This window comes from Manis javanica, chromosome 3 (genome assembly GCF_040802235.1).
Source record: "Manis javanica isolate MJ-LG chromosome 3, MJ_LKY, whole genome shotgun sequence".
NCBI classification, from domain to species: domain Eukaryota; kingdom Metazoa; phylum Chordata; class Mammalia; order Pholidota; family Manidae; genus Manis; species Manis javanica.
In genome coordinates this window covers 1,087,875-1,114,664 of record NC_133158.1, presented here as the reverse complement: position 1 = coordinate 1,114,664, position 26,790 = coordinate 1,087,875, and the positions used below count along the sequence as shown (strand labels likewise).

The window sequence follows — 26,790 nt, the reverse complement described above, 5'->3', positions numbered from 1 at the left end:
ACTAATTTGAGGTGGGAAGGATTGTGGAAAGGAAGTCCTCGGTATAGTAGGATATACAGTCTTGGTAGCCAGTTCTGACCATAGACACAAGTGACCATTTCCATCCTGACACCTGGTGGCCACTGCTCTGAGTCCTGCTTCCAGGGACACGAGCGGCCAGTAGAGAGATGCTTGCTCCCAGGCCCCCCATTCACCTTAGGGCCTTGTGTTTCAGGGCGCCAACTGTTGCGATTCCAGGAAGATCTCATCTCTTCTGCTGTGGCCGAGTTGAATTACGGGCTCTGTCTAATGACAAGGGAAGCTCGAAATGGAGAAGGTGAACCTTATGACCCAGATGTGCTCTACTATATTTTCCTGTGTATTCAAAAGGTAGGAAACAGAACTTCACAGGAACATTTTTGAGCTGTGTTCCCATTGGTTACTCAACTTAGTAAAATGACAAGCAAGTGGTTAACAATAAGGACATCTCTTTCAACTTTATGAGGTTTTAAATGTACATTTTTTAAAGTTGCAAAAGAGTACATGTTCACTTAAAAGAATGAGCATCCATAATCCCACCATTTAGAGAACCTTCTGTTCTATTATTTGGTATATTACATTGGAGCCTTTTTTCTTTTTAATTCACAAAGCATTTATGTAACACTCTTTCTGTTAAAGTAACCTATGTTGTGCATAAAGGTGACTTACCCAGAGTAGACCTTGGTGCTGGCTTGTCCCATCATGAGTGACAAGTGATTGCTTGAAGGAGTCCAGCTAGAATATACAACTGATCTTCAGGGCATTGTAGGTGAAGCATAACAGGGAAGCTCACTTGAGGACAGGCAGCTTAGGAGAGTGGAGGTGGGTTTCTTGGTGTTTGAATGCTCTTGTGGAGGAGCCCACAGTGTTGTGGACTCTAGAGCCCTTGCTGGCTGGGACTCGCCATTTGTCTGGGCTTGAGAAAACCTGCTTGCCTGTTTGTACCTCACCCAGGGAGCTGGGAGAATTGCTTTCCACACTCCCTCTCATTCCATGCTCTCCCCAGCCCTGGAAGGCAGGCATGGGTATCTCCATTTACATACACACAAGAAAACAGCCCTGAAAGTTAAAAGACTCATACGAGTTATTTAATATACACCATTACTAAGAGGCTGGCCCCAGAGCCTGCATCATGTTTTTGCTACCACAAGGTAGTGCCTGCCTGAGTGAAATATCTTCACAAAATTGGCTCCGCTAACCCCAGGAGAGTGCCCGGAAAGTCAGGTCACATCATAGGAAGCATGTGTGGGAGTGTCACAGGCTGCCTGGCTCTGACCTGCTGTGTGGCTTCTTAAGGGGAGGGAATAGGTGGGGGAGGCGATGGCATGTTAGAAGAATGTCTTACTTCCTCTGAAAGTCTTACTCAGGCAACTACCAAACACTTTTAATTGGTTGTTTTTCTTCTAGTATCTTTTTGAAAACGGACGGGTGGATGACATTTTCTCTGATCTTTATTATGTTCGATTCACGGAGTGGCTGCATGAAGTTCTGAAGGATGTTCAGCCCCGAGTCACTCCCCTTGGTAAGAGTCTTCCTAGCCCTTGGATGTCTTTCCCATCTGGGTTTGAAAAAGAGCAGACGCTCGTGAGGCTGGTGCTGGTGCAGCGTTGGGGTGAGGGGGCCCTAGCCCCAGGCCCCAGCAGCAGTTTCTGTGCTGCTTGGCCTGATGTGGAACGGGCGCTGCTCACCAGACAGACAACCTGGCTGGTCCTAGCAAGAACACGGGCATGCAGAGCATGGGATAGTTACTCTTTTTTCCTATTATTAGAATCATTGGCAAAATTAACGATTACAAATTGTTTGTAGGTTACTCCTGTTACGTATTGAGGGTTTTATCCTTATGTTTGAACAAATGTTCTATTTTAGAACATTATTTTTACTTTACCCATAGGTAACCCCCTGCGCAGCATGTCACATTGGAAAGAACATGAGCTTTGCAGTAGAATGTCTAAGGTTTTGTGTGTGTATGTGTTTTTTTTCTTAATACATTTTTTTGGAGCAGTTTCACATTTACAGAAAAATTGAGCCAGAGGTGCAGAGAATTCCTGTATGCTCTTTCACACAGCATTTCCCCTGTATTCTCTTGTATTAGTGTGGTATGTTTCTGTAGTTTTCTTGATGCGCCAGTATTGATACAGTACTTATGCTAAGTCCAGAGTTTTTATTAGGGCTCACTGGGTGCGCCCATTCAGCGAGCTTCGGCAGATGTGTCATGACGTGTGTCTGCGGTGCCGTGCGGCAGTCTTGCTGTTCTGCAGTCCCGCATCCCACCTATTCATTCCTCACTTCCTCCCCTGAAGCCCTGGAAACCACTGATCTTTTTACTGTCTCTCTAGTTCTGCCTTCTCCAGAATGTCATGGAATTGGAATAATTCAGTCTGTAGCCTTTTCAGACTTTTTTCACTCAGCAACATGCATTTAATGTTCGTGTGTGTCTTTTCATGGCTTCCTTTATTGCCAAATTAATGTTGTATTGTATGGCTGGACCAGCCTGTGTATCCATCATGTACTGAAGGACATCTTGGTTGCTTCCAAGTTTTGGCAATTATGAATAAAGCTGCTGAAACATTGTGTACAGGTTACTGGTGAAAGAACAGGTCAGGGGGGACAGAATAGAGCCCAGAAGTAGAGCCCCACAAACATAACCAACTGACCTTTCACAGAGGGGCACCGGCAGTTCAGTGAAGGGGGCGGGTTTCCACAGACGGTGCTGGAGCAGCTGGACGTCCACATGCCAAGATGAGTCTAGACGCAGGCCTCACACCCTCCATAAAATCAGCTCGAAAAGGGTCCTAGAGCTAAATGTAAAACTAAAAACTATAAAACTCCTAGAAATAGAAAATTTGCTGATCTTGGGTTTGGTGCAGACTTCTTACATAAAACACCCTGCACACAGTCTGTGAAATGAAAAATTCAGTCAGCTGGATATCATTAAAATTAAAAACTTCTCTGCGAAAGACACTGTTAGGAGAATGAAGAGACAAGCCACAGACTGGGAGAAAGTCTTTGCAAAACACGTAGCTGATGAAGGGCTGGTATCCAGAATGTACACCGAGCTCTTAACACTCGATAGTAAGAAGACAGCCTCATGTAAAAGGGCGAAAGATGTGGACAAATGTTCCACCAATGAAGATACAGAGATTGCAGATACCTGTATAAAGAGATGCTCATCATATATCATCAGGGGAGGGAATTGTAGGGTGAAACCACGAGATACCACCGGGCACCTGTCAGAAGGACTGACGTCTCAAACCGCTGGAGGCACCCAATGCAGGGCAGCTCTCACTCTTGGCGCTGGTGGGCATGCAGAGTGGTACAGCCACTTCAGAGGCCGTTTGGCATTTTCATAAGAGTAGCAGTCACTCCCCTTGGTAATTACCCAAATGAGTTGAAAACTTACATCCACATGAATATCTGAATTTTATTGCTGGTTTTGCTATTTATTAAACTATGCTGCTGTACCATCCCCCCCACCTTTTTTTTCTTTTTCCTTCATCTTTTTAAAAAAAGAGAGAGAGAATTGACATACTAGTTTTTTAGGTGTACAGCATAATGCTTCCGTATCTATGTATATACTGTGAAATGATTCTGACTGATTAACATTCTTCACTGCACATAGTTAACATGCTTAGCATTTTCTTTAAACAAAAATGCATTGGTTAAACAATTTTTGAGTGCCTATGTGTCAGGCAGTATTCTTGGTGTAGATAATATAATAGTGAACAAAATTTATATATAGCCTAGTAGGGTATGTAAATAAAATAATTTATGATTTAGTGCTTTGAAGAGCAAAGTACAAGGGAATAGAAAGTGTTCAGGGTATCATAGGGGATGCCTCTTGGAGGGGCTGTCGTTGCAGACTGAGTAACTCACTCACTCCTACAGGATTTGCAGATGTTCAAGCCAAGTGTGGCTGTGCAAAGTTGGTTTTTAAATAATTTTCTTACAGAAATTTCAAGCACATGTAAACATTAACATAATAGATTAATGACACTTCCATGTACTTACTGTCCCTGGGAAATCTTGTTTCATGTGTACGCCGCCTGCCTGTTTTGCCCCTCCCACATTATTTTGAAGTAAATCCCAGACACTATCCATGAATACTTTAATGTATTCTTAACATACCACAATGCCATTCTCATGCTTTTTTAAAGAAAAGATGATTCCGTAATGTCATCAAAATGAACCCTTTGAATTTCTCATTGTCTCATGTCACAAATTTTTTGTGAGTCAAGGTGCAAAGGCCCACATATCAAAATTGCTGATGTGTGGTTTTAATCTTTAATTTCCCCCTTCAATTTTTTTCTTGCAATTCATGTATGAAAAAAAACTAGCCTTTTAAATTGTCGTGTAGGCTAATGTTTGCTAATGACATCCCCACAGTGTAGTTTTAACATATTCTTGTCCTCTGTATTTACAGTTAATTGGTAGTTACATATAAAGACTTGATCAGGTTTTGATTTTTGTATTGTATTTTTGGCAAGGTTATCCAGATGCCTGTTTGTCTGGATCCGTTAATTGATTAGGAGTTGAAGAGGAGAGTTCTGATGTTACTACTGTTTCATTGTTATGCTGCTGACGGTTTCATTGTTATGCTGCTGACGTACAGGGCGAAACCTCCTCCTTGTCAAACCTTTGAATCTGTAAGTTAGATTTTATAGAAGAGGCAGGCTAACGGGGAGTTTCTTTTCCTTTGCTTAGCAGTTTTCACAGGAGTTGGCTTACCAGCTTCCCCCCCCCAGTGATAATCATTTAGCTTTTTTTTTTTTTTTAAGACTAATTGTGAACTAATGAATTTAAACATGCTTAATATGATTCATTCCATTGTAGTTGTTACCTTTGCTAATGCACAAATTGGCCCATCTTTGGACATTTGGAGCCTCTTTAAATCGGCCCTTAAGTTCTTTTGACACAACACTGCTTTCTTGATTTCTGATTTGCCAAAATGTTCTAAGCTCATTTTGGAAGTTTCCTGTCCCAGTGTGGAATCAGTCAATCCTCCATGGAGCCTCGTTTCTTTTAGTGGTAAATGGTGTTTTAGTACCATAGTCTTGTTGCTGGGAGTGCTCATTGCTCCTGGGTTGATTGTTGTTTCTAAGCCTTGCAGGGGACAGAACTAAAAAATAGAAAGTAAAAGATCATTTTGATGCTTGCAGTTCATATGTACAACTTACAGGGCTTTTATATGATGTCTGTGCATCTCCCTTCTCCCATGTCAGGAGCACTGGTTTTCAGGCATTGAACTTCATGTTGTGTTGTAAAGAAGTGATTAAAGCTAGGGAAGTGACAACAAATGACAGAGTGACCCAGAGAAAATAGGGTTTGTCTGGGAATGCCTGGGACCATCCTAGGGCTGGCCTTCCCCGGTGAGGGCTCTCTTCTGCCCCTTGACCTGCTTCAGACCTATCTGAGACTAGGGACCTTGTTTCATTGCCACTGGGCCACAGAACTGAAGATTAGAGGCAGAGGTGCCTGAAGGGGATGGGGCATGCTTGTGGAGCCGGAGGGCCAGCTTTGGCAAGGATTGAGAATGGGACTGTGTTTCTTCCCCTGCCTCTTGGAAGCGGCCCCTTGCTGCCTGTCTGGGGATCCTGAACCTCTTGCAAGAGAACGCCGGTGTCTGCTGTTTCCTCGTGCTCTCTGTGCCTGGCACACAAACACTTGCACATTGGCTGTTGGATGAAGTTGTGGCGGGGGCTTGGTGATGAACCCAGTGCCACCTTCCTTTCGTGTGGGCCTGGTGGCTCAGGCCTTTGGTCAAACATCAGCCTTTGTCCCTGCCCAGCTCTCAGTTTCCTTATGAACCAGTGTTTCCCAGTAATGCCTGCCCTGTCGGGGAAAACCTGGGGTAGTTCTGAGTATCAGCTGCCCCTTATCCAGAGGGGATGAGAATGGTCTTTGTTTCTAGAGATGGGGGCACCGAAGAGTTTATTTCAGCAAGGCACACTGAGGCATGTGTGCCCGCTCTCTGGGCCCTTGGGTACCTTTGAAAATCTGATGAAAGCTCTGTACCCTCTTTCCAGAGAAATAGGTATGTATGCAGAATTTGGCCTACAGTTAACGTGTGTTTTGCTCTCCCTGAGGGCTGTCCTTACGGCCCACATTAACCTGGGATTAGAGGAAAAGTTAACATCAGGTAAGGGCAGTGCTTCCTAAGTGTGGTCTTAGGAAATGGTTAGAAATGTGTGTTACCAGGTCCCAGAAATTTGGGCTGGGACCCAGCTGTTCTTGTTTTAACCAGCATCCCAGATGATTCTGCCTTACCCTGGGGAGACCTGGGGCAAACGCGTCCTGCATGGTCCTGCCGTGCCTTGCGGCTCTGTTGCGTGGGGCCACAGGCCACCCTCCGGCCCCCCTGCTGCAGCAGCACTGTCCCCCCTAGGCTACGTCCTGCCCAGCCATGTGACCGAGGAGATGCTGTGGGAGTGCAAGCAGCTCGGGGCCCACTCCCCGTCCACTCTGCTGACCACCCTCATGTTCTTTAACACCAAGTAAGTGTGCTGGAGGTGCTAGTGACTAGGTGGAGACTGTCTAGGCGGACCTCTGAGTTCCTCGGACACACATTTGAGAGCGTGTGGGCTGCTGAGAGCTCTCGCCCGACTTGGCTCCCTTGGGTGTGGCGCCCAGTGAGGCAGACAGCCTTGCCGCCCCCCTGCCATCAGGCTGCCCCGCTAGACAGTGTGTGCGGGTGTGGGCCTGCCGGACGCGGGAGCGCGAGCGGTGGCTCCTCCAGCGCCTGCCGGAGGACGGTAAGTCACGCCTGCCCCCGGCCCCCTCCCTCTGCCTCGCCCTTGCTCGTGGTACAGATACTTCCTGTTGAAGACAGTGGACCAGCACATGAAGCTGGCCTTCTCCAAGGTCTTGCGACAGACCAAGAAGAACCCCTCCAACCCTAAGGATAAAAGCACGAGTATTCGGTACCTGAAGGCACTTGGGATACACCAGACAGGCCAGAAAGGTACGGGAGGAGGTGCTGCAGAAACAGGTGCCACCCGTCCTGCCCTGGGCCCGGGGGGGCTAGTGATGAGTGTGAAGGTTGGATTTGCTGGACGGGAATTCTCCATTCCTTTCTCCCTAGCCAGAAACTTCAAACCCTTCTAGAGGCAGAGATGCCCCAGGAAAGATAGTTGCCTGTTCTCGTCAGGCCCATCATGTCTCACCCCACCCCACTGGCCCTGGACTTCCTGGCTGGGGCGGCCAGCAGCCCGTCTCCTATCCTGGGCTCGGCTGAAGCAGTTGACGCCGTGTGTGTTGGGGTGGGGGTGTTTTACAGTTACAGATGACATGTATGCAGAACAGACAGAAAATCCAGAGAATCCGCTGAGATGCCCCATCAAGCTCTACGACTTCTACCTCTTTAAATGGTGAGGAGGCTTTGCTGTGACCGGGTGACCCCGTGTGCGCGCACATGTGCCTCTGTGCAGAGGATTCTCTAGTACAAACGGAGAGGGAGAAGTAGTACCGTTCACGTGATGGGCCCAGCACTGTGCTGGGAACGGGTCCCTGTTCCCTGTGGGCGCCCTGTCACCAGAGGGCAGTACAGGAGGGGCGGGAGGGCACCGAGAGGCTGCCCCATCGCGTCGAGCACAGCCCTGCATCTTAGTGGCCTTGATCTTTTGTTACTGCCTTTGGTCCGAGGGACTCTCCCTTGGCTTTTGCTGTCTCTTGCCTGTGCGCTTTGTCGTGTTACCTCTGCATTGGAGGAATTAACATTACTTAGAGTAAAATCTTTAGTAGTTTCTTTTTACTCCAAAGAGGAAGGGTGGCCCTGATGTGACCAGCAAGGCGTCTTGCGTGCTGCTCCTCACCAGGCTTGTGCCGTGGGGCCCCAGACTCGAGACGCAGTGGCCCCTCCTCGCTCACAGCGGTCATGGGCTCCCTCCCTCAGGGCCTCAGTGTGGGATTTTTCCCTGTTGAGGAAACCCCCGTTCTCCCACCCATTTTGCTAGTCAGCTCCCATCTCTCTACTCAGAAACAGCCTTATTGGGGAAGCCTTTCCAGACTCCCTGCCTGTCGCCTCAGGCTGCTGCTCGTGCATGTGTGCTCGGTCTGTGTGCTTGTGTGACTTAAATTGCTCTCTCGTCTCTGAGCTCCAGAAAGCAGGGGCTCTCGGGTCTTGCTCATTTCTTCAATATCAGCAGCCAGTGCGGGCCTGGCATGCAGTATCCTTTTGGTGGATCTTGAGTGGCTGCTTGGATGGCTGTTAGAGGGTGGCATGTGCTGTGTGTAAGTAGTCGTAGGAGGCACAGCACACGAGGGGCCTGGGATGAAGCAGGGAAGGACCGCAGCCTCAGAGTCAGAGTGCCCGAGGTAGGGACTGAGGGATTTTCAGTGGCGTGGGTAGGGTAGAGGAAACAATAGGAGAAAAGATCTGGAGGTGGCGCCTCCGGGTGGTGAAGTCGTTCCAAGGGGGATGTGCTTGGGCTCTAGCACCTGAGCTCTGGGAGTCCTCGGGCCGGGGTGGGTGGGTGAGGGGGTCGGTCAGAGGCACCGCGGCTGGCGGCGTGTGAGGAGGCGCCCTACCTCTGGCACTCGCAGTGGCCCAGAGGAGGCCCGCGTGCTTGGCTGCAGGGGGTTCAGGCCTGCTGCCTTCCTGCTGCTGCCTACAAGTATCTGAGAGGGTGGAGGTGGAAGGTTTGACATGGACGTGGTTTTATCCAGCTCTTATTGATGTGTTCTTCAGCCCCCAGAGTGTGAAAGGCCGGAATGACACCTTTTACCTGACACCCGAGCCGGTGGTGGCCCCCAACAGCCCGATCTGGTACTCAGTGCAGCCTATCAGCAGAGAGCAGATGGGACAGATGCTGACTCGGATCCTGGTGATACGAGAAATTCAGGAGGCCATCGCGGTGGCCAGCGCGGGCACCATGCACTGAGGGCGTCAGCCGTGGGGCAGGGGGACCATTGAGGACAGAAACAGACTTTCACACTGAAGAAGAAGCCTCCATTTTTTTCTTTTCTTTTTATATTGGTGTAGTTTTGCAGCCCATCAGACTGTTTCTGTTTGAAATGTAAAAGGAAACAGCCCCCTGTGCATCTTGGTAAATGTGCCGCGGCAGAGCCCTCAGCCTGTGGGGGCTTGGGCTTCCCGAGGGCCAGATGTCCTCGAAAGTTGCTGGCTGGCTTTGTTTTTGTTTTTTTTGAGTGGGGCCTGTTAGGAGAAACGTGGCCCCTTCCCTTCCTCCAGAAGCTGGGACTAAGGATGGGTGGACGCCGCGGGATCTGCGGGCTTCTGCTCTGACTGGCCCGCATCCTGACCACAGGGACCCTCGGGCCTTTCTTCATGCTCAGACATAAACTTAGCATATTAATGGATGAAAAATGAGGGGAACTTCAATTATGATTTATTAAAGGCGATTTCTATTACACTCTCCTTTACGACAAGTGACATTTTAGATGTTAAAGTAAAAACTTTACCATGCCTTTTTTTTTTTTTCTTTTGGCCCGACGTTGAGGCCTTAAACCTGCGGCACCTGTGCCTGATGGAATTCTTGTAACATACACTTGTGTATCATATAAAGATACCACTCTGTTTCTCTTATGTATTCTTAATCTAGTTGTTTACTAAGAATGACAAGCACGTCTTTGCAACCGGCTGGTGAACAACGCCTCTTTATTGGGGAGGAGCCCGGGGCGGTGGGTCGTGGGGGACGCATGCGCTCCGCGCCGAGCCTGGGTCCCGCCCCGCGTGCTGACGCCGGCGGCGCGCGGGGCGTGGTGACGAGGCGGCTGCTTATAGGGAGGCGCCCGGGCGGCCGCGGCCTCTGCGGCGCTCGCTGGAACCCGCGGCCGCGGCGTGCCGCCATGGCGGACTACCTCATCAGCGGGGGCACGTCCTACGTGCCGGACGACGGGCTCACGGCGCAGCAGCTGTTCAGCAGCGGCGACGGCCTCACCTACAAGTGCGCGGCGGGGGCGCGGGGCGCGGGGCGGCCCACCCCGTCGGGGCTCCGGCCTCAGGCCGCGCGGGTTGGAGCAGGCGGCCGGGCGGCGCTCGGGGTCCGGGCGGGGAGCCCTGCCCGCGGGCACTTGGCGGCCTCTCGCGCCGGGGCGCGGGTGACAGCCGAGTGGCGGGACTGGGCCGGTTCCCGCCTGCACGTGGCTGCCGCCGGGGACACGTGGGCCAGGCTGCGCGGAGGTCCCCGCGGGTGCCGTGGGCCGCCGCCTCCGGGGCGCTGACCGGGGCCTCTCCCCGCAGTGACTTCCTCATCCTCCCGGGGTACATCGACTTCACTGCGGACCAGGTGGTGAGTACGGCCGGAGTCGGGGCCTGAGCGCCCGGGCTGCGGGAGGGGCTCGGGCTCGGGGCCTGTGGGTTGCTCCTGCCGCCCACGCAGGGCCCTTGTTCTGTGGGGGGCCTGGCACCACCCGGAGTGTCCCAGATTAGACGTACTTTCCTCAGGACTTGACCTCTGCTCTGACCAAGAAGATCACTCTGAAGACGCCCCTGATTTCCTCACCCATGGACACGGTCACAGAGGCTGGGATGGCCATAGCAATGGCGGTGAGCACCACGCGGGGCGGCTAGAAGCAGGGCCCCATCCCCGAAAGCAGGCGGCGGGGACACCCGTTCCCCTTATGCTTCTGCAGCTCACAGGCGGCATTGGCTTCATCCACCACAACTGCACACCTGAATTCCAGGCCAACGAAGTTCGCAAAGTGAAGGTCAGCAGGGCAAGGATGCTGGTCAAGTGCTGGGAGTGCCCCTGTCGTGGAGTGGGGTGGGTGTGGAGATCTGCTCTGCCAGTTGAGGGTCCACGTTTCCCACTGAGGGTGAGGAGAAGAGCCTGAGAAGGCAACACAGGAGGGCCAGCCAGGAGGTGCCTGCGCCCGCCCGTGTCTCCTGTCTCTGGGCTGGAGGTGGTGGGATCTGGTCCTGTGGCGCTGCCAGGCCAGTGGACACAGACCCCAGGCTTCAGAGCGAGTGCCTGATGAAAGCAGCTCAGAAACATCCTTTCTCACCATCCCTTCCAGAAATATGAGCAGGGATTCATCACTGACCCTGTGGTCCTCAGCCCCAAAGACCACGTGCGGGATGTGTTTGAAGCCAAGGCCCGGCATGGCTTCTGTGGTATCCCCATCACCGACACGGGCCGGATGGGGAGCCGCCTGGTGGGTATCATCTCCTCAAGGGACATTGATTTTCTCAAGGAGGAGGAGCACGACCTGTTTTTGGAAGAGGTAGGTCCTGTGGGCAGAACAGTGCCAATCTCTGGCAGCCCAGGCTGAAGACGAGGAGGCTGCTGTTGCCTGAATGCCACCTTGGGGTGGGGGGTGCTCTGCTGTTCCGGAAAGATGGACTCCCAGCCAGGCTTCTTACCACACGCATCCCTGTCCCATCAGAAGCTCTCAGTTGGCCCAGGTGTTCGCCAGCAGGCCCCTTGTGCTCTGCCACCCTTGGTGGGGAAGTTCTCAAGGGTGAGCCTCAGCCTCCTCGCCTGTCCTCCGGCCGCTGCTTCGTGTGGTCTTGCCCTCTGCACACCGGAACAGGCTGCTCTGTGTGCAGTCATGACATGGCTGCAGAGACTGTTTGTTCTCTGGAGGAGGGAGGGCGATTTGGGTGTGGGTGTGAATGTAGTCTTTGGAGCATCAGCCCTAACTTAGGGAAGGGTCCTTGGGAGGTCGGGTCTCTGATCAGCCCTTCCTGACAGCTGCTCTCTCTCCTAGATCATGACAAAGAGGGAGGACTTGGTGGTAGCCCCTGCAGGCATCACACTGAAGGAAGCAAATGAGATTCTGCAGCGTAGCAAGAAGGGTGAGTACTAGAGGTGGGAAAGGTTAGGGAACCAAAGGTTGGGGTCCCGATTATCATTATCGTTCTGTCCTGCCGCCAGGAAAGTTGCCCATTGTAAACGGAGACGATGAGCTGGTGGCCATCATTGCACGGACAGACCTGAAGAAGAACCGAGATTACCCACTGGCCTCCAAGGATGCTAAGAAGCAGCTGCTGTGTGGAGCAGCCATCGGCACCCATGAGGATGACAAGTACCGGCTGGACTTGCTGGCCCAGGCCGGCGTCGATGCGGTGGTTTTGGTAGGCTGCTGCTCAGGATGGGTGGGGCGCTCGGGACCGCTGCACCAGCCTCACTGGACTTCCTCCCTGTCTCAGGATTCTTCCCAGGGAAACTCCATCTTCCAGATCAACATGATCACATACATCAAAGAGAAGTATCCCAGTCTCCAAGTCATTGGAGGCAACGGTGAGGCCCGACTGGGTGGTGAAGACGCGGGTGAAGGGCGGTGAGGCCCCCACTGAGACCTTCGTGTGAACCTCTCCCCGTTCTCCCTGCAGTGGTCACGGCTGCCCAGGCCAAGAACCTCATTGACGCCGGCGTGGACGCCCTGCGGGTGGGCATGGGCAGTGGTTCCATCTGTATCACACAGGAGGGTAAGAAGATGCCTGGGCCCTCAGACACTGGTTTCAGTAGGGTCTTCAGCCCCACGGGCCCTGGAGCCAGCGGCTCTTGGGGAACCTACTGATCCTCCGGTAGGAGCAGCCCCAGGGCCAAACAGGCCCCGAGGACGGGCGACATTCTGGAAGCAGGACAGCTCTCCTTGTTCCTCACCTGCCACCCCCCCTGCCCCCTCTCTAAACTCTGGTCTGTTTGTTTTATTCAGCGGCTCCCAAGATCCCTCCAGACATAAAGTCCCACAGCCCCAAATGCCCTTCTACTGTCACGGGCTGCTATAGTAAGTCCGGCCCGGCCCGCCGGCCGGCCCAGCTGCCCACTGCCCGGCTGCTTGGTTGACCGTAGCTGTAGCTCCTGGGGTTCGTGGTGCTGGGAAGGAGGGCGGGGGTGTGGGCAGAGCGAACGCCGTGACAGACCGTGGTGTTGGGGGCTGCTCGGGAACAGCTCTCCCTCTTCCTGGGCTGCTTCTGGCATAAGACCCCTCCCAGGTAGGCCCTGCTCTACCCACAGCTGCTGCAGCAGGCACAGCTCAGACCAACTCTGGAGCCCACTCTTCACACAGCCACTGTCTCCATGTTGCCTGAACTGCCCACCATGCGGGGAGGAGGGGGTCCTCTGGGTACTAACTGCACGGGGACCCTGACCCCCGTGCCAGCTGGGCAGGGCTTTCCAGGCTGTTGACTGCATGTACCCGAGGCTGCCCAGGCCTTGCACATGCACGCGGGCACACGGGTGAGTGGAGGCTGTCACAGCGATTGGTGCTGTCAGGGCAAATGGGCAGCCGCCATCCCATATGTGACTCTCCCTCAGCCAGGCTGCAGTCCTGTGCAGGTGTGCTGAGCAGCGGCCCACAAGGCCCTTGCCCGACTCCATTAAGTCTGTCTGCCCATCTGCTCCTGTTTCTCAACAGTGCTGGCCTGTGGGCGCCCCCAAGCAACAGCAGTATACAAGGTATCAGAGTATGCACGACGCTTTGGTGTTCCTGTCATCGCTGACGGAGGGATCCAAAATGTGGGCCACATCGCCAAGGCCTTGGCCCTTGGAGCCTCCACAGGTGAGGCCTGGTATCCAGGGAGCCTGGTGGGACCCCCTCCCCTAGTGCCCATCAGGTCTGAGCCCCACACTCCGGTCTGTCCACAGTCATGATGGGCTCTCTCCTGGCTGCTACCACTGAGGCCCCTGGTGAGTACTTCTTCTCTGATGGGATCCGGCTAAAGAAGTACCGTGGTATGGGTTCTCTTGACGCCATGGACAAGCATCTCAGCAGCCAGAACCGATACTTCAGGTGGGACAGGAAGGTCATCATCCCACGTCAACCCTGCGGTGACAGGCCTATCTATGCTTTGAACTTGCTCCTGTCTCTGGTCTCTCCCTGCAGCGAAGCTGACAAAATCAAGGTGGCCCAGGGGGTGTCTGGGGCTGTGCAGGACAAAGGGTCCATCCACAAATTTGTCCCCTACCTGATTGCTGGCATCCAGCACTCATGCCAGGACATTGGTGCCAAGAGTTTGACCCAAGTCCGGTGAGTGTGGGCAGTTGGGATGGGTGGAAGGGTTGGTGGAGGGCCAGCTGCCTATACCTGATGCCTGCCCGTCTGCAGAGCCATGATGTACTCTGGGGAGCTCAAGTTCGAGAAGAGAACACCCTCAGCTCAGGTGGAAGGTGGTGTCCACAGCCTCCACTCGTAAGCAAGCAGCCCTTTGCAGCCCCTTCGTGGGGGTGGCGGCTTCTCTGCCCTGCGCCCTTGCTCCTGCCCTCACCTCAAAGCTGGTTCTTCTGCCTGCAGGTATGAGAAGCGGCTTTTCTGAAAAGGGATACAGCACACACTCTTGATTTTTCAATAAAAATTTGAAAAAAAGTGGTGCCGCCTCTGTGAGGTCAGCAGGCAGGTGGGACTGTGCACTGCCCCCATCCCAGCTACAGACAGGACACCCTCGTTCCGGGAAGCCTCAGGCCCTGAGGGGATGTGTTCCACAGACTCGGACAGTAGTAATAGTTCTAGACTCAGAAAGCCCCTCCTGAGGCGGCTCACAGCTCTGCCCGCTCTGGCTCTGGGGAGCTTAGTGTCTCACACAAGCTGGGGCCACAGAGCAGCATATGGGGCTCTGGACCAGTGCCACCGATTTAAGCTAAGACTCGAGCTATTCCAAAGCATGTGCACACAGGACCCGGTGCGATCCTACATACATGTTCCCAGGACTTTGTGGAGAAAGCAAAGGTTTCCCAGGACTTTGTGGAGAAAGCAAAGGTTCCCCCCCACGGGAAGGCAAGTGAGGAGCCAGCTGTGCGGCCGGAACTGCGTGGGCGGCCTCCTGGCTGCCGGGGGACCAAGTAGTTCAGGTAAAGAGCTGACCCCTTGGTCTCCTCACAGACGCCACCTACCCCCCGCCCCCCCAGAGCCCACCGAGCAGGAGCACAGGACAAAACAGGAGCGGATCAAGCCATTCATTCAGCGGCAAGCGGAGCAAAGTGACATTGCCTCGAGGCGCCGGCAGCCCCGAGCTCTGCCGAGGCGTCAGTGCCCGGGCTGGAGGTGGGGGGGTGGCCCCCCAGGTGGAGGGATGAGAGCAGCTCCAGTCACTCGCCCTTCGTGACACAGGAAGTTGAAAGTGGCACAGGCATTGGGCTGCAAGGAGAAGGCCGGCGTCAGCGCAGCCGGGGCCTGGCCCGCGCTGCCCCCGCGACGCGAGTGCTGCGGCTCACCGTGTCCTGCACCTCCACAGCGATGCCGCGCTGCCGCATGGCTCGCAGCACCCGGGCCTGCAGCCGTTCGGTCCGGTCACCAGTGCCCACCACAACAATCTCTAGGGAAAGATGCGCACAGCTGGCTCACAGCTAGTTCTGTCCAGACGCGGGGGTGGGGGTGGGGGTGGCTCTGGGGCTCGGCACGTCTGCCCGCTCCCCTGCAGTACCTACTGGGGGCTCCAGCATCCAGAAGAGAGACAGGCTTTCTTCCGTGATTTCCTGGTGGGACCCGACCTGTGTGGGGGGAGGCAGCTTAGCGCAGAACCCGCGCTCCCCGGCCCCGGGTGGGCTCCGCGGCGGGCAGGCGGGCGGGCTCACGTTCCACTGCACCACCGAGGGCGGGAGCAGCGCGCAGGGCCCCAGCACGCGGTTTCCGTTGACCGTGAAGCCGCGGCTGCTGTAGCTGTCGATGTACACGGCGTGCGGGGACTCGCGCTGCAGCAGAGAGATTCGCGTGCGCTGGTAGAGCTCGTCGTCAGCCGGGGTGAGCCGGTGCCCACGCCGTGGGGCCCTGCGGAGGGACGGTGAGGAGCGCGCGGGCCGGGGTCGGCGGGGAGGGGCCGAGGGGCGCGGGGAAGGGCGCGCGGCCCGAACTCACCGCAGCAGCTGGGCGGGGGCGGCCCGCGCTCTGGACAGACCGCGGAGCAGCGACGCGGCGACCATGGCTGACCGGCGCGCGGAGAAGCGGGCACCGGGTCAAGGGGCCGCGGGGAGCGCTGGCCGCACGCCCACAGCGCCCCCTGCGTCCGGAGGGCGCGGCGCAGCCCCGCCGCCCATCCCGAGGCGCCCGCCCTCCCCCGGGACTCCCGCGGTGCACCTGCCGCGCCCTCGCTCCGTCCCGCACACCTGGCCGGGCGCGCCGCCAACCGCCCACCCCTAATCCCGGGCTCCCGGAGTCGGATTCCGGGGGCCGGGCGGCGGCTCAGGTTCTCCGCTCGCCGCGGTCGCGCTCCTCCCCAACCGTCACCCGCGCGACCGTTGGCGGCGGCGCCGCGCGTGGATTGGCTTCTCGGGAGCGCGCGGGGGCGTGGTCGGCTGGTTGCTCCTTAAAATGGCCCCAAGTGTGCGGGCAGAGCAAAGCGGAAGGGACGCCGGAGTAGAGCGGCTGTGGCCTTCCGGAGGTGGTGGCCGGGCCGGACCGCACCAAACCCGGAGGGAGACGGCGCCCGCAACTTCACCCTGAGCTCGCTCGCCTGGCTTGCGTCCCGCGACTAGTGCCCCTGCCCGGGTCACCTCCGCGCGCCCGGGTCGCGGCCTCAGGGGGATGTCGCCGTGTGCCGCCAGTCGCGCGGGTCGGGCGGGCGGCAGGTGGGGTACCGCCGAGGACGGGCGCAGTGGCTTCTCGCGGACCCCGTTGCCGCCGTGGGGCCCCTCGTGCTCCGGGCGCTGACGTCCGGACAAAGGGTCCAGGTGCGGGGCTGTCCCGAGGCGGTCGCGCGGGTTCACTTCCCCTCCGGGACCCCGGGCGCGATCCAATCTGGCTGACCCCGAAGCCCCGTCCCACCGCCTCGCCGCCGTGACCGCAGCAGTGGCCCTACCTGCAGGGGACCCACAGGACTAATCCTGTCCCACAGATCTAATCCGGATCGGGACCAGATCCCAGGGGAGGCCTCACTGCCCCACCTATTGTTTTGGGACTCAGTTGAGCGCCTCGTTCCCCCGGCTGGGTTTCACCGCCTGTTCCTGGGTCGCCTCCTGGGACTGGGAATGGGGGGTTCAGATCTGGCCCCAGGGCAAGGAACCCCCTACCCCCGATGGCTGGACAGCGGGCAACGGAATCCCAAAAGCAGCTGTTGTCTCCAGAGCATTCCAGCTGCGCTTGGATTTCGTTCCCTGCTCTCCTGCCTGAGCAGCGGCCTGGCCCTGACCCCAGTCACTTTGTGGGGTCCCTTTCTCGGTTGCGCCCTCGGGCTGGACGTGGCGTAGCCGGTGGAGAGCCGAGCGGTGGCCATCTCAAACCCGGAGTGGCCTTGGCGAGGGAGGGCGGGCCAGGGCTTCCGGATACGGCTGCCGTGGCGCGGAGTCCCCCAGGGCCGCCCCAGCCCGCCGCTCGCTAAAGATAGCCCTTCACTTCCTGGGGAAAAACCACCCCAACCGTCTCGTGTACCGGGGGTAGCTGAGGGCCAGGCCGCGCGCCTGCAGCACGGAAGGCGCTTTGGAATGACACGATCACTCCCGTTGAGTGGGCACCCAAGAAGCCATCGGGAATATCGTGTCCGCCCAGTGCCCTTCGGCGCTTCCCTGCAGGGCATGGGGGCCCGTCGTGGGGACCCCTCCTTCAGACCTGGGCGCTCTGCGGCAGGTGTAGTCGCCCCTAAGGAAGAGGGAAAGGGACTAAAGGTGCGTCGGAGTGAAACCCTTGGGAGACCCCGCGCTGTCCTGTCGGAGGAGGGACGTCGCGGCGTGGAGGGCCCACGTCGGGAGCAGCGGCATTCGGCGGTGCCGCCGGGGAAGCAGAGGCATCAGGAGGACGCTGTCGCGGTGGCTGCAGCTCCTCGGGACTCAAAACTGGGACTCTGGGAGCGAGCACTGGGGTAAAGACGAGCAACGCCAAGAGACAAAGGCAAATACCCTGAAGCCGAGGAGCTCAAGTTCTGTAGAATTGAGCGTTTTGTGAGAAGGGGCTGTACTGTGGCTGCCCAACGCCGGGGACGATTCCCTGGGAACGCTGGCCTTGTGGTCAGTGTGAAACTGGAGAAATGGGCCCTCACACACGCGGGATGGCCGCCTGCGGGACGACAGAGCCTGTCCGAGCGGGGCCTAGAATCCGGACCCCGGCCGCTCGTGCGCGTGACGACAGCATCCTGGGCCCGCAGCGGCCCTCGAGCTCCGCAGGAGGAAGGCGGCCGCCCTAGACCCGGCAGCGCACCTGTCCGTTCCGGGCCGCCGCTGGTCCGCCGGGCTCGCCGGCCCAGGAAGTCCTGCCCCCCGGAAGTCCGACCTCCCAATAAGCTGCTTCCGGCTCCGGGCGCCATGGCGGTGGCGCGTCTAGGAGTCGGGGAGACTCTCGGGGCCCTCAACGCGGCCCTGGGGCCCGGGGACCCCGTGTGGCGGAAGGAGACGCACGCACGCCGCCTACGCGCCCGAGACTTCCTGGCACCGCGTCGCGCGCTGCAGGCGCGCTTCGGGGACGGACAAGTCCCCGAGAGGCTGGTCCAGGCCGTAGCCGGCCTGCAGGGCCCCGGCGTGGCCCCCGTGCTGCGCTGTGCGCTCACCCCCGCGGGCTTGGCGCTTCAGCTGCGGCGGCCCGCAGTCTTTGCGGGCGTCCTGGGCGCCGTGGCCTCCTACACCGCGCCCGCTGTGCCCGCCATCCCGGGCCCGCGCGTTGTGCTGCACTGCCCGACGCTGCGCGGCGCCCCCTGCGCCCTCCGCCTCAGCCAGCTGCGGGCTGTGCTCGTGGCCGACCACCTGGCGCGAGCACTGCGCGCCCAAGGGTGAGCGTGGCGGGATGCGGGCGGGCGGCTCGCGGGCTTCTGCGGCTGGGAAGGGGGCGAGTCGGGCCCGGAGTGCAGGCTAAGGCGGCCGCCCCCGCCTCGTAGGGTGAGTGTGCGCCTCGTACCTGCAGTGCGGGACCCGCACATGGCGACCTTCCTGCAGCAGCTGTGTGTGGACTGGCCCGCTGCCCCCGCCAGACCTGCGCCCGACGCCCTCAGGACCCGCGCGCTGTCGCAACTTTCCCCGGCCCGGGACGGAGGAGCCCTGCCTCCTGGCGCCCTGGGCACCGTGTGCCTGAAGGAGCTGGTGGAAGAACGGGGCCGCATGGCCGGCTATGACCCCAACCTAGACAGCTGTGTGGGTAGGACGTGAGGGCCGATGGGTCCGGGGAGAAGGCGGGGAGCCCCCCCCTCCAGCCAGTCGCAGCGCCTGCGTTCCCTCCGCAGTGACCGAGGACGCGCTCTCTGTGCTGGCCGAGCTGCAGGAGGCCGGGCAGCAGACGCTTGAGGACGGCCCCCCCGGCCCGGTTGGTGCTGGCTCCCCGCCGCGGGCCTCTCGCAAACCAGGCATCCCGAGCCCCTGCGGTGACCGCCCTCCTACCTCTCGACAGGCCGCGGCCCCGGCTGCTGGTATGGACGGCTGCACAGTTGTGCACGTGGTGAGCTGTGAGGAGGAATTCCAGCAGCAGAAGCTGGATCTGCTTTGGTGGAAGCTGGATGACCAGGCTCCCCTCCGACAAGTTAGTGGTGCAGGAGCTCCCCTCCCAGCCTCAGGCCCAGAAAACCTTTGTAGGGCCTGTTGGAGGCCAGGGCCCAGTGACCCTGATCTCTGGGGAGAGGTTGGGCTTGGCGAGTGGGTGCGCGCAGTACGTGGAGTTCTGGGAGAAGGTGAGGCCTGGAGGTGGGAGGCCTTGGTTGAGGCCGGGGACCGTGTGCCGAGTAGCCTGGGCACCAGCTCTGGGTTCCTGGGGGGACCAGCTGGCTGAGCACATGCTCTTGCCCTGACAGAAGCACCTGGTGTGCGGCCCGGTGAAGGTAGCTGGTGTGCCTGGCTCCCTGACGGCCTTGGAGTACTACGAGTGAGTGAGGCTGAAGGCAGGCCATGTGGCTGTGGCAGTGGGGACCCTACCCACGGGGCCTCCTCTTACTTTTCCAAATGCAGGCTCCGGCAGGCCCAGGTGTGCAAGGCCTCAGCACGGAAGCACGGCAGGGACCTGACGTCGGGTGTGTCCCGGATACCCTGGCTGGGCTTTGGGGTGGGGACAGGTCATTTGCTCTGTGCCCCCAGAGACCAGCTGACAGGCTCTGCTCCCTCAGATCCGGCCTGGACAGAGGTCTTCAGGGTTCTCTCTGTGGCATCTATCAAGTTTGAGATGCTCAGCACGGCCCCCCAAAGTCAGGTGAGCCTGGGCACCCCCCCAGGACCCTGGTGGAGGAGCAGGGAATGTGGTGGCTGTCCCCTGCTGCAGCTGTGCCCTCCTTAGCTTCTCCTGGCCCTGGCTGACCGCACCTCCGTGAAGGGCACCAGGAGTGGCGTCTTTGTCATGTATAACTGCGCCCGCCTGGCCACCCTCTTTGAGGGTTACAGCCTCGGTGTCGAGCAAGGTCTGTACCCTGCTGCTCCACCTGCCAGCAGGCTGGATTTCTCGTTGCTGCGTGATGAGGTGAGTGCCCCTGCTGGGAGCTGGCACCCACAGGTGGCTCAGGCCTCCGCCCAGCACCCTTCTCCCCACAGGGCGAGTGGCTGCTGCTCTTCAACAGCATTCTGCCCTTCCCGGACCTGCTGAGCTGGACGGGGGCTCTGGCCCGTGCCACCCCGGGGCTCCACACTGCTGTGCGCACAGAAACGGTGAGACGAGGCCAGAGCAGACGCTGCCTGCTCTCCTTTATTTCGCTCTGGGTACAAGTCAGGTCACTGGGCAGTGACTCCGTTTGTCCGTAGGTGTGCAAGTTCCTGGTCCAGCTCACCATGGATTTCAGTTCCTACTATAACCGCGTGCACGTGCTTGGGGTAAGTGCCCAGCAGGAGGGGTTCTAGGGACAGCAGCAAAGGTGAGACCAGCACATCCCTTCTCTCCTCCAGGAGCCCCGGCCGCACCTGTTCGCTCAGATGTGTGCCCGCCTACAGCTCCTGCGGGCTCTGCGTGAGGTGCTCCATGCGGGCCTGGCCATGCTGGGCCTCCCTCCACTGAGCCACGTCTAAGGCCAGGGGCCCTGACAGCTGGGAATGTTAAGAGTCATCAAACGGAAAAACCGCCACATGTGGTGTCAAGAGATCTGGTGCTGAAATACACTGCTTCTGTCACACGGCGTCGTCGTCCTGTGGGGAGGTGCTGGGGGGACGGGGCCTGGGTCTGGGCCTGCTCAGGCAGCCTCCACTCACCTCCAGCTCTTGCTCTGAGGTTGGGGACTCGAGGCTGTCATCTCTGCCATCCCCTGAGGCCCACTGGGCACAGCAGTCATGCCTGCTGTGGGCAGATGTCATGCCCAGTGGGCAGCCTCTGTGGGTTCCTTCAGTCATACCAGTTGTAAACCTCCAGCCCTTGGCCCCCAAGAGCACAGCGGTGGCCAAACTCAGGGCTTACAGGCCAGCAGTCCATGTCGGCCACATCTGGTACGTGGTACACTGTGCTGTTCATGAAGGTGGGCTCACCTTGCCCCAGGCGCCAGAAGGTCAGCCGTTGGTCAATGGAAGCTGAGACCATCAGGCTGGGGCTCAAGATCTTGAGGCCAGTCACGTGTGCAGCATGAGCACAGGGGACTGAGTATTCTTCCAGCACGTGCAGCTGGGGCATCAGCTCGGCACCCCCACCTGCCCTCTCCAGCTCTGGCGTGTCCACGGCAAGCTCGAAGATGTGCAGGGAGCCATCCTCACTGCCACTGGCCACAAGGTGGCTCTCCCTTGTGGGCAAGGTATGTAGACTGTTGACACCACAGCTGTGAGCCTGGACGGTCAGGGCGGGGGGGCCCAGCTCTGCAGGGAAAAAGTGGTTAGGGCCCAGCCCGCCATGCTGGAGGCCAAGCAGGGGCCGGGGAGGGTCAGGCATGCCGACTGCTCACGGTGGGGGAGCCCAGGGGCTGTTGGAGGCTCCAGGGCTGTGGAGCCATGGTCAAGCACAGTGGTGAGGTCCCAGAAGGCCAGGCTGCCATCAGTGGCTGCACTGCACAGGAACAGCCTCCTGCAGTCGAGGACAGGGCATCTGGGTCAGAATGGGATGCAGGAGACAGTAGTTCCCACCCGACGCAGGGCCCCATGTGGCCCCTCACCGCTGCTGGCTAGGCGCCTCGTGTGTGAAGGAATGGACCTTGAGGACACAGCGCTTGTGGTGAAAGGTTTCTGCCAGGAGCTGCAGCCGCCGTCCAAACTCTTGCAAAAGAAAGAGCCTGCGGGCCAAGGGTGCAGCCCGCAGCCCACTCCAGAACCCCCCACGCCCCTGGCCCGGCCCAGGCTCTCACCTCACTGCCCCATCGCTACAGGCTGCAGCCACCAGGGGGCCGAGGCCAGGCCGGTCGAGCTCACACACAGCTAGGGACATGTACCTGTGAGGCTGCACAGAGGTCAGGCAGGGCCAGGAGCAGGGGGTTGGACCCGCCCCACACTCTTGCCCACCAGGGCCCATCACCTGGTCTCCGGGTCCACCTTGACCATCCGGTGCCGATTACGCTGCCGGTCCCAGTATTCGTCCAGCCGGTGGGATGAAAGGTGCATGACGTGGCAGGCCAGGCGGCTTGGGGTGCTGGGCTCTGGGGTGACCGTGATGCTGAAGCAGTGCATTTCGGCCCGGCCCCCCGCAGACACTACGTGGGCAGTCAGGCCTGGCCGAGGCCCCTGAGGGCCTCCTGGGCTGCCAGCACCCCACACAGCCACTGCACGCACGGAGGAGATGTGGTTACAGACGGCTGTGAGCGCATGGGCTGAGCCCGTGGCAGTGGGGAGCGCTAGGACACAGAGGGTGGTGTCCTCGCTGCACGTGATGATGATGTCAGTCAGGCCTGGCCCCTCGCTGCCAGGCTCTCCATGGTCAGGCTGCATGAAGCTGGGAACCCCAAATTCAGGCCTCACGGGGATGCTGCCCACCCTTTTCACACACGTGATCTCCCGACCATGCAGGCTCTCTCGGAGAATCACGTGTGGCCGGGTGCAGCCCCCCAGTGCCTGGTACAGCATGACGTCCCCATCCTTTAGGTAGGCAAAGGCCATGGCCGCCTCAGTATCAGAGAAGGCCCAGGAGCGATGCCCTCCACCGCAGCTGACGACGTGTAGCCTCTCGTGGGACCGGGCGCTCCACACCACGAACTCGTTGGCACGGAAACCCAGGATGGCCACACTGCCATCGGCCACCACGCGGAGACCGGCCACCCAGTTCATGCCTCGGCAGCACTTCTGCCTGAGGACGGGCTGGAGCTGGCCGCCTCGCGCACAGAGCTGGTAGTAGGCACCATCGCGCCCTGTGCTGTACACATAGCCTCCGTGGCAGGTGACTGAGGTCACACCCTGCTTCCCATGCAGAGAGGGGAGGGTGGACACAGGGCCCCACGCAGCCGCGGTTTCCTCAGCACTGTCACCGCCGCCCCCTGCTCTGGGTGCCCCAGCACCAGCCCCTGCGTTGACTCCAAGCCCAAGATCCTTGAGCAGACCTGGTCTGGATGGGAACAGCAACACAGAGCCGCGGCGGTCCCCACACACCAGGAAGTCCCCCGGGGGTAGGAAGGCACTACACGTGTGCCATCTCTGCTTGCTTGGGGGCAGCAGGTACCGGCAGCGCTCCGTGACAAAGATCGCCTTGCCCGAGGGCGCAGCCGAGATTTCCAGGCAGGCCACAACGCCACCAGGGCCCGATGCCAGCAACAGGAGCTCCTCGTAGCCTCGCAGGGCCCAGCTCAGGCTGTGCACCTTCCCATGGAACAGGGTCAGCTCCACAGCGGCCGCTGGTGTGTTGATGGGGACGACCTTGACGTGGCCCTCCCCATTTGCCATGGCGCACAGTCCAAACCCCTCGGGGCCAGGAGCCGCCTCCAGGAGGCAGTAGGACTGGAAGCGCTTGTCCTCGAGAAGCTGCTCCCAGCACTTGGTCTCAAGGTCATAGAGGTACAAGGCCCCCATATCTGTCACTGCCAGTAGTCGCCAGGAGCCGGCCAATGTCACAGCCTTGAGGACACCTGGCCTGCTACGGGACTTGAAGCAGAGAGCTGAGACCCCTGACCCTAGGTGCCCACGCCCTACCAGATGCCACAGCCGAATGCCAGAGTCATCACCCCCAGTGATAACCCAGGCCTGCCTCTCATGGGCAGCGATGGCCCGGATCCCACGGCCCTGGTGGCCCCGAAAGGCCTGAAGGATCTCGCCTTCGTGGCTCCAGACCAAGCAGACACAGTCCTCTCCAGCACTGATGAGGTAACTCTCTAGGAGCTTGACCTGCCACACGCGGGCGCTGTGCCCGAAGCAGTGCCCTGTGTTCTGCACCCTACCCCCAGGTATGCGCAGGTCACCCACCTTCCAGATGCGAACACTTCGGTCTTCTGAAGCTGTGGCCAACAAGCCCTTGCTTTCCAGGTACGACATACTGAAGATGACCCCCATGTGCCCACTCACCCGCCGGTCAGGGGCCACGGGCTTCTTGTCTGGTAGGGTGACTGCTGGGTACCAGACCAGGAGCTGGTTGGAAACAGCACCTGCCACCATGGTCAGCTCCTTCCAGGTGTCACCAATCAGACAAGCGGCCGAGAGGGTGCACCTGTCCGTGCAGGGCACCTCCTGCAGGACACAGCCTCCCACGGGGTCATACAACACTACTGAGTTGTGGCCCAGGGCCAAGGCCACGTTCCCTTCAAGCCAACGTGCATCCCAGATCCAATCAGACATGTTGCACAGGCTGGAGCGCCAGAGCTCCCGGAAGTGGCCCTGTCCCCAGCTCACTTTCACGACTCGGAGTCCCTTGCTCCCGAACACGGCCACCGTGGCCTCAGCGTCGAGGTCTCCGCCGGGCTCCAGTTGCACCCGAAACCCATGGATAAGGTAGTGGCCGAGCAGGCTCTGCACTCGCTTCGTCATCCGCAGGTGCCCCCCGAAGTCCAAGGTGTACACCAGGACATCCGGCCCCTCACCTAGACACAGGTGAGGCCGCCTCAGTGCCCCCCCCACGACTCAGGGGAGCTATGGAGGCGCAGGCGGCAGGAAAGACCCCCAGCACGCAGCCCGCCAGCCTTTTAGGAGACTCAGCTTGGCCTCTGCTTCAGTGGACTCTTGGTGCGTACTCTGAGCCCTCGCGGGCCGCTCCAGACATTCAGCCCGACCGCCGCCTCCTCACCCACCTAACTGCCCATGTTTCGGACGGGATCCCTCTCAGCTTCAGTCCCAAAGTCTTCAGGCTCATCCACCTCGGGGCCCTGACAGAAGCCCCCGTGATCTCCAGGAGCTGTGAGCGGGGGGACGACTAGAAGAGGGAGCAGCGGCTCCTGGACCCTCAGCGGCCAGTCGGGCTGCCCTGCAGGCACCTCCCACTCACCTCGCCCCTGGGCTCTCTCCAAGCAACACATCGCAAGGATCATTGCCACCCTGCCCGCCCCAGAGTCCACCGTGTGCTTTTAACCTCCCACATTGCACTGTCCCCAAGTCCTGTGACTTGCCTAAGACATCATCTAGCCTGACGTGAGTGACACTAGCAGTCCCTCAGCTGTGCTCACAACCGGACCTTCATTCTACTGAGTATGGATTTCACACCGCCGCTCAACTGAACCACGCTCTTAAACTGTTAAGACCCTCGGAAGAGTATGTTGTGTTGTTTCAAGAACATAAAATGGGACCATCTCACCTAGTGGTTCTCAACGCGGGGCGGGGGGGGGGAAGGGGCAGTCCCCGCCCCAGAAAGCACTTGGCAATGTCTGCAGACACACTTGGTCGTCATGACTGGCAGCTGCGCAGCGCACCTAGGGGTGGCAGCCAGGGCTGCTGCAGCACAGATGGCCCCTTACACGAACGACCGTCTGACCCAGGTCAGGAGTGCCGTGACTGCGAGTCTTGGTCTAATCTGACAAGGCTGGGTGTTGGGGGAGGCCACCTTTCCCGGCAGAGGAAAGAGCAGGTTGGATGGCCCTGAGGTGAACAAAAGCTTTGGGTAGCTTGGCTGGCATAGTAAACAGGCTCCAGGCTGGGATAGAGAGGGTGCTGTGGAAGGCCCGAGAGACAGGTCATGGCCTCATGGCCTCCCGTGATGGCAACAGAGGCCAAGAAATGCTCCAAGTGAGAGACCAAGCTCAACTAGACCGGCTGGTGCTCCCCGCGCAGAGCTGGCACGCCTGGGCACTTGGGCCTGTTACTCAGGTCAGAGGTGCACACGGGTGGCCTTCGGCAACTGCATCAGTGCGCCGCCTAGGGAGTCACGGGGGCAGGTGAATACACTGGAAGGGCTTTCTAACCTGCGTCCCCAGTCACTCCCCTGCTTGGATGTCCTCGCTGGGGCCGCCCCACCACCTTTAGGCCCGGAACTGTCTGGCTCTGCCCGCTTCTCCAGGCTCCCAGGGATGCCCCCCTTGCCGAAGGTGACCAACTCTCCGAGCCTCGGCCACCCCGGCACGTTTCCCCCATGGGCGCGCAGAACACGAGAGACCCGCGGGCTTCCAGGCGTGGGGCCACCACCCCCTTAGGAAGGCGGCGGCTCCCTCCGGACCTGCAGCCAGGGCCGTGCCTCGGAACCCGCGTGGAACCGCACTAGCTGCGGTGGCCGGGCTCCCGGCCGGGGCGGGTTCTCCGCACGCCCCCGGGCAAGGCCGTCCACGGCTTACTTCCGGACCCCATCCCCGCCAGAGCGGTTTCCCCCACCCGCCGGCGCGGGCCACGCCGCCCGCGCCCCGCTTTGTCCTCACGGCACCGCCCCGGCGGCGCTCGGCTCCCCGCCCGCCAGCGCACACCTCTAGACAAGCCTCACCCGCCAACAGCCGGTCCCCCACGCACTCCAGCCCCGTGACTGGGAGCAGAATGAGCTCCGAAGTCGCCCGCGGCCAAACGTAGTCCTCACGGGCGTCCATGTCGCACTCTCCGCCGCGCCGCGCCGGCCGACCACGAGCCGCGCTCTCGCGAGAACAGCCTGCCGAGCCGCAGCTCTGCGGCGCCCGCGGCGAGAAGCCTCCACGCCGGGGCGCGAGCCGGCGCCTGATTGGCAAGCGGGGCAGCCCCGCCCCCGTCA

The 26,790-nt window shown here is 59.1% G+C and overlaps 5 protein-coding genes across 16 annotated transcripts in view; 3 read left to right on the top strand and 2 right to left on the bottom strand.

Annotated features, from left to right (window-relative positions):
• QRICH1 (glutamine rich 1) overlaps positions 1-9,613 on the top strand; it is a 44,998-nt gene extending 35,385 nt beyond the window's left edge. For all 4 annotated transcript variants that reach the window (XM_036994256.2, XM_036994257.2, XM_036994254.2 and 1 more), the window contains 6 exons: positions 215-369; positions 1,426-1,540; positions 6,401-6,509; positions 6,825-6,976; positions 7,292-7,382; positions 8,702-9,613. In XM_036994256.2, coding sequence (XP_036850151.1) covers positions 215-369; positions 1,426-1,540; positions 6,401-6,509; positions 6,825-6,976; positions 7,292-7,382; positions 8,702-8,894 — 815 coding nt within the window. In that variant the 3' untranslated portion in view covers positions 8,895-9,613. The remainder of the gene's footprint in view (positions 1-214; positions 370-1,425; positions 1,541-6,400; positions 6,510-6,824; positions 6,977-7,291; positions 7,383-8,701) is intronic.
• Positions 9,614-9,737: 124 nt separating this feature from the next.
• On the top strand, positions 9,738-14,289 carry IMPDH2 (inosine monophosphate dehydrogenase 2). 2 transcript variants are annotated; one of them, XM_036994258.2, is made up of 15 exons: positions 9,738-9,920; positions 10,217-10,265; positions 10,421-10,522; positions 10,609-10,683; positions 10,993-11,199; positions 11,686-11,773; positions 11,853-12,052; positions 12,128-12,218; positions 12,311-12,406; positions 12,637-12,708; positions 13,339-13,482; positions 13,569-13,713; positions 13,807-13,950; positions 14,029-14,112; positions 14,215-14,289. In XM_036994258.2, exons 1-15 carry the CDS (start codon positions 9,823-9,825, stop codon positions 14,234-14,236), a joined length of 1,617 nt encoding a protein of 538 aa, XP_036850153.1. In that variant the 5' UTR covers positions 9,738-9,822; the 3' UTR covers positions 14,237-14,289. The 2 variants fall into 2 exon arrangements, with proteins under 2 accessions (XP_036850153.1, XP_036850154.1); XM_036994259.1 differs by lacking the exon at positions 12,637-12,708.
• Positions 14,290-14,858: 569 nt separating this feature from the next.
• On the bottom strand, positions 14,859-17,425 carry NDUFAF3 (NADH:ubiquinone oxidoreductase complex assembly factor 3). Of its 5 annotated transcripts, XR_012128854.1 has the most exons (7): positions 17,281-17,425; positions 16,797-16,874; positions 16,020-16,711; positions 15,492-15,838; positions 15,341-15,407; positions 15,132-15,230; positions 15,017-15,054 (listed from the first exon to the last, which is right to left on the bottom strand). XR_012128854.1 is itself a non-coding variant. In XM_036994268.1 (6 exons), the coding sequence occupies exons 2-6, from the start codon at positions 15,834-15,836 to the stop codon at positions 14,944-14,946; spliced, it is 537 nt and encodes a 178-aa protein (XP_036850163.1). In that variant the 5' UTR covers positions 15,837-15,838; positions 16,020-17,055; the 3' UTR covers positions 14,859-14,943. The 5 variants fall into 5 exon arrangements, 3 of the variants coding, with proteins under 3 accessions (XP_036850163.1, XP_036850165.1, XP_036850164.1); XM_036994268.1 differs by lacking the exon at positions 17,281-17,425 and having other exon boundaries at positions 14,859-15,054; positions 15,132-15,232; positions 15,492-15,684; positions 15,772-15,838; positions 16,020-17,055; XM_036994270.1 differs by lacking the exons at positions 16,797-16,874; positions 17,281-17,425 and having other exon boundaries at positions 14,859-15,054; positions 15,132-15,232; positions 15,492-15,684; positions 15,772-15,838; positions 15,991-16,219.
• Positions 17,426-18,018: 593 nt separating this feature from the next.
• DALRD3 (DALR anticodon binding domain containing 3) lies at positions 18,019-20,912 on the top strand. Of its 3 annotated transcripts, none has more exons than XM_036994262.2 (11): positions 18,019-18,607; positions 18,713-18,969; positions 19,055-19,134; positions 19,219-19,347; positions 19,616-19,686; positions 19,770-19,831; positions 19,925-20,007; positions 20,092-20,271; positions 20,343-20,456; positions 20,550-20,618; positions 20,691-20,912. In XM_036994262.2, exons 1-11 carry the CDS (start codon positions 18,147-18,149, stop codon positions 20,808-20,810), a joined length of 1,626 nt encoding a protein of 541 aa, XP_036850157.1. In that variant the 5' UTR covers positions 18,019-18,146; the 3' UTR covers positions 20,811-20,912. The 3 variants fall into 3 exon arrangements, with proteins under 3 accessions (XP_036850157.1, XP_036850158.1, XP_036850159.1); XM_036994264.2 differs by having other exon boundaries at positions 18,459-18,607; positions 18,739-18,969; XM_036994263.2 differs by lacking the exon at positions 20,092-20,271.
• On the bottom strand, positions 20,461-26,787 carry WDR6 (WD repeat domain 6). Of its 2 annotated transcripts, none has more exons than XM_017679720.3 (6): positions 26,533-26,787; positions 22,231-24,712; positions 22,064-22,147; positions 21,875-21,991; positions 21,668-21,786; positions 20,461-21,581 (listed from the first exon to the last, which is right to left on the bottom strand). In XM_017679720.3, the coding sequence occupies exons 1-6, from the start codon at positions 26,630-26,632 to the stop codon at positions 21,121-21,123; spliced, it is 3,363 nt and encodes a 1,120-aa protein (XP_017535209.2). In that variant the 5' UTR covers positions 26,633-26,787; the 3' UTR covers positions 20,461-21,120. The 2 variants fall into 2 exon arrangements, with proteins under 2 accessions (XP_017535209.2, XP_036850146.1); XM_036994251.2 differs by having other exon boundaries at positions 22,231-25,700; positions 26,533-26,676.
• Between the last annotated feature and the right edge of the window lie 3 nt (positions 26,788-26,790).

What these genes read in the sequence shown, in the direction of transcription:
- IMPDH2 (XM_036994258.2), top strand. Translation starts at nt 9,823, where the DNA reads ATGGCGGACTACCTCATCAGCGGGGGCACGTCCTACGTGCCGGACGAC. An exon ending in GGCGACGGCCTCACCTACAA is followed by an intron (nt 9,921 to 10,216) that starts GTGCGCGGCGGG and finishes CTCTCCCCGCAG; the next exon opens with TGACTTCCTCATCCTCCCGG. An exon ending in ACTTCACTGCGGACCAGGTG is followed by an intron (nt 10,266 to 10,420) that starts GTGAGTACGGCC and finishes TACTTTCCTCAG; the next exon opens with GACTTGACCTCTGCTCTGAC.
- NDUFAF3 (XM_036994268.1), bottom strand. Translation starts at nt 15,836, where the DNA reads ATGGTCGCCGCGTCGCTGCTCCGCGGTCTGTCCAGAGCGCGGGCCGCC. An exon ending in GATGCTGGAGCCCCCAGTAG is followed by an intron (nt 15,233 to 15,340) that starts GTACTGCAGGGG and finishes ATCTTTCCCTAG; the next exon opens with AGATTGTTGTGGTGGGCACT. An exon ending in CTGTGGAGGTGCAGGACACG is followed by an intron (nt 15,055 to 15,131) that starts GTGAGCCGCAGC and finishes TTCTCCTTGCAG; the next exon opens with CCCAATGCCTGTGCCACTTT.
- DALRD3 (XM_036994262.2), top strand. Translation starts at nt 18,147, where the DNA reads ATGGCGGTGGCGCGTCTAGGAGTCGGGGAGACTCTCGGGGCCCTCAAC. An exon ending in ACCAGGCTCCCCTCCGACAA is followed by an intron (nt 19,348 to 19,615) that starts GTTAGTGGTGCA and finishes TTGCCCTGACAG; the next exon opens with AAGCACCTGGTGTGCGGCCC. An exon ending in ACCGCGTGCACGTGCTTGGG is followed by an intron (nt 20,619 to 20,690) that starts GTAAGTGCCCAG and finishes TCTCTCCTCCAG; the next exon opens with GAGCCCCGGCCGCACCTGTT.
- WDR6 (XM_017679720.3), bottom strand. Translation starts at nt 26,632, where the DNA reads ATGGACGCCCGTGAGGACTACGTTTGGCCGCGGGCGACTTCGGAGCTC. An exon ending in TGTAGCGATGGGGCAGTGAG is followed by an intron (nt 21,992 to 22,063) that starts GTGAGAGCCTGG and finishes CTTGGCCCGCAG; the next exon opens with GCTCTTTCTTTTGCAAGAGT. An exon ending in GAGGCGCCTAGCCAGCAGCG is followed by an intron (nt 21,787 to 21,874) that starts GTGAGGGGCCAC and finishes CCTCGACTGCAG; the next exon opens with GAGGCTGTTCCTGTGCAGTG.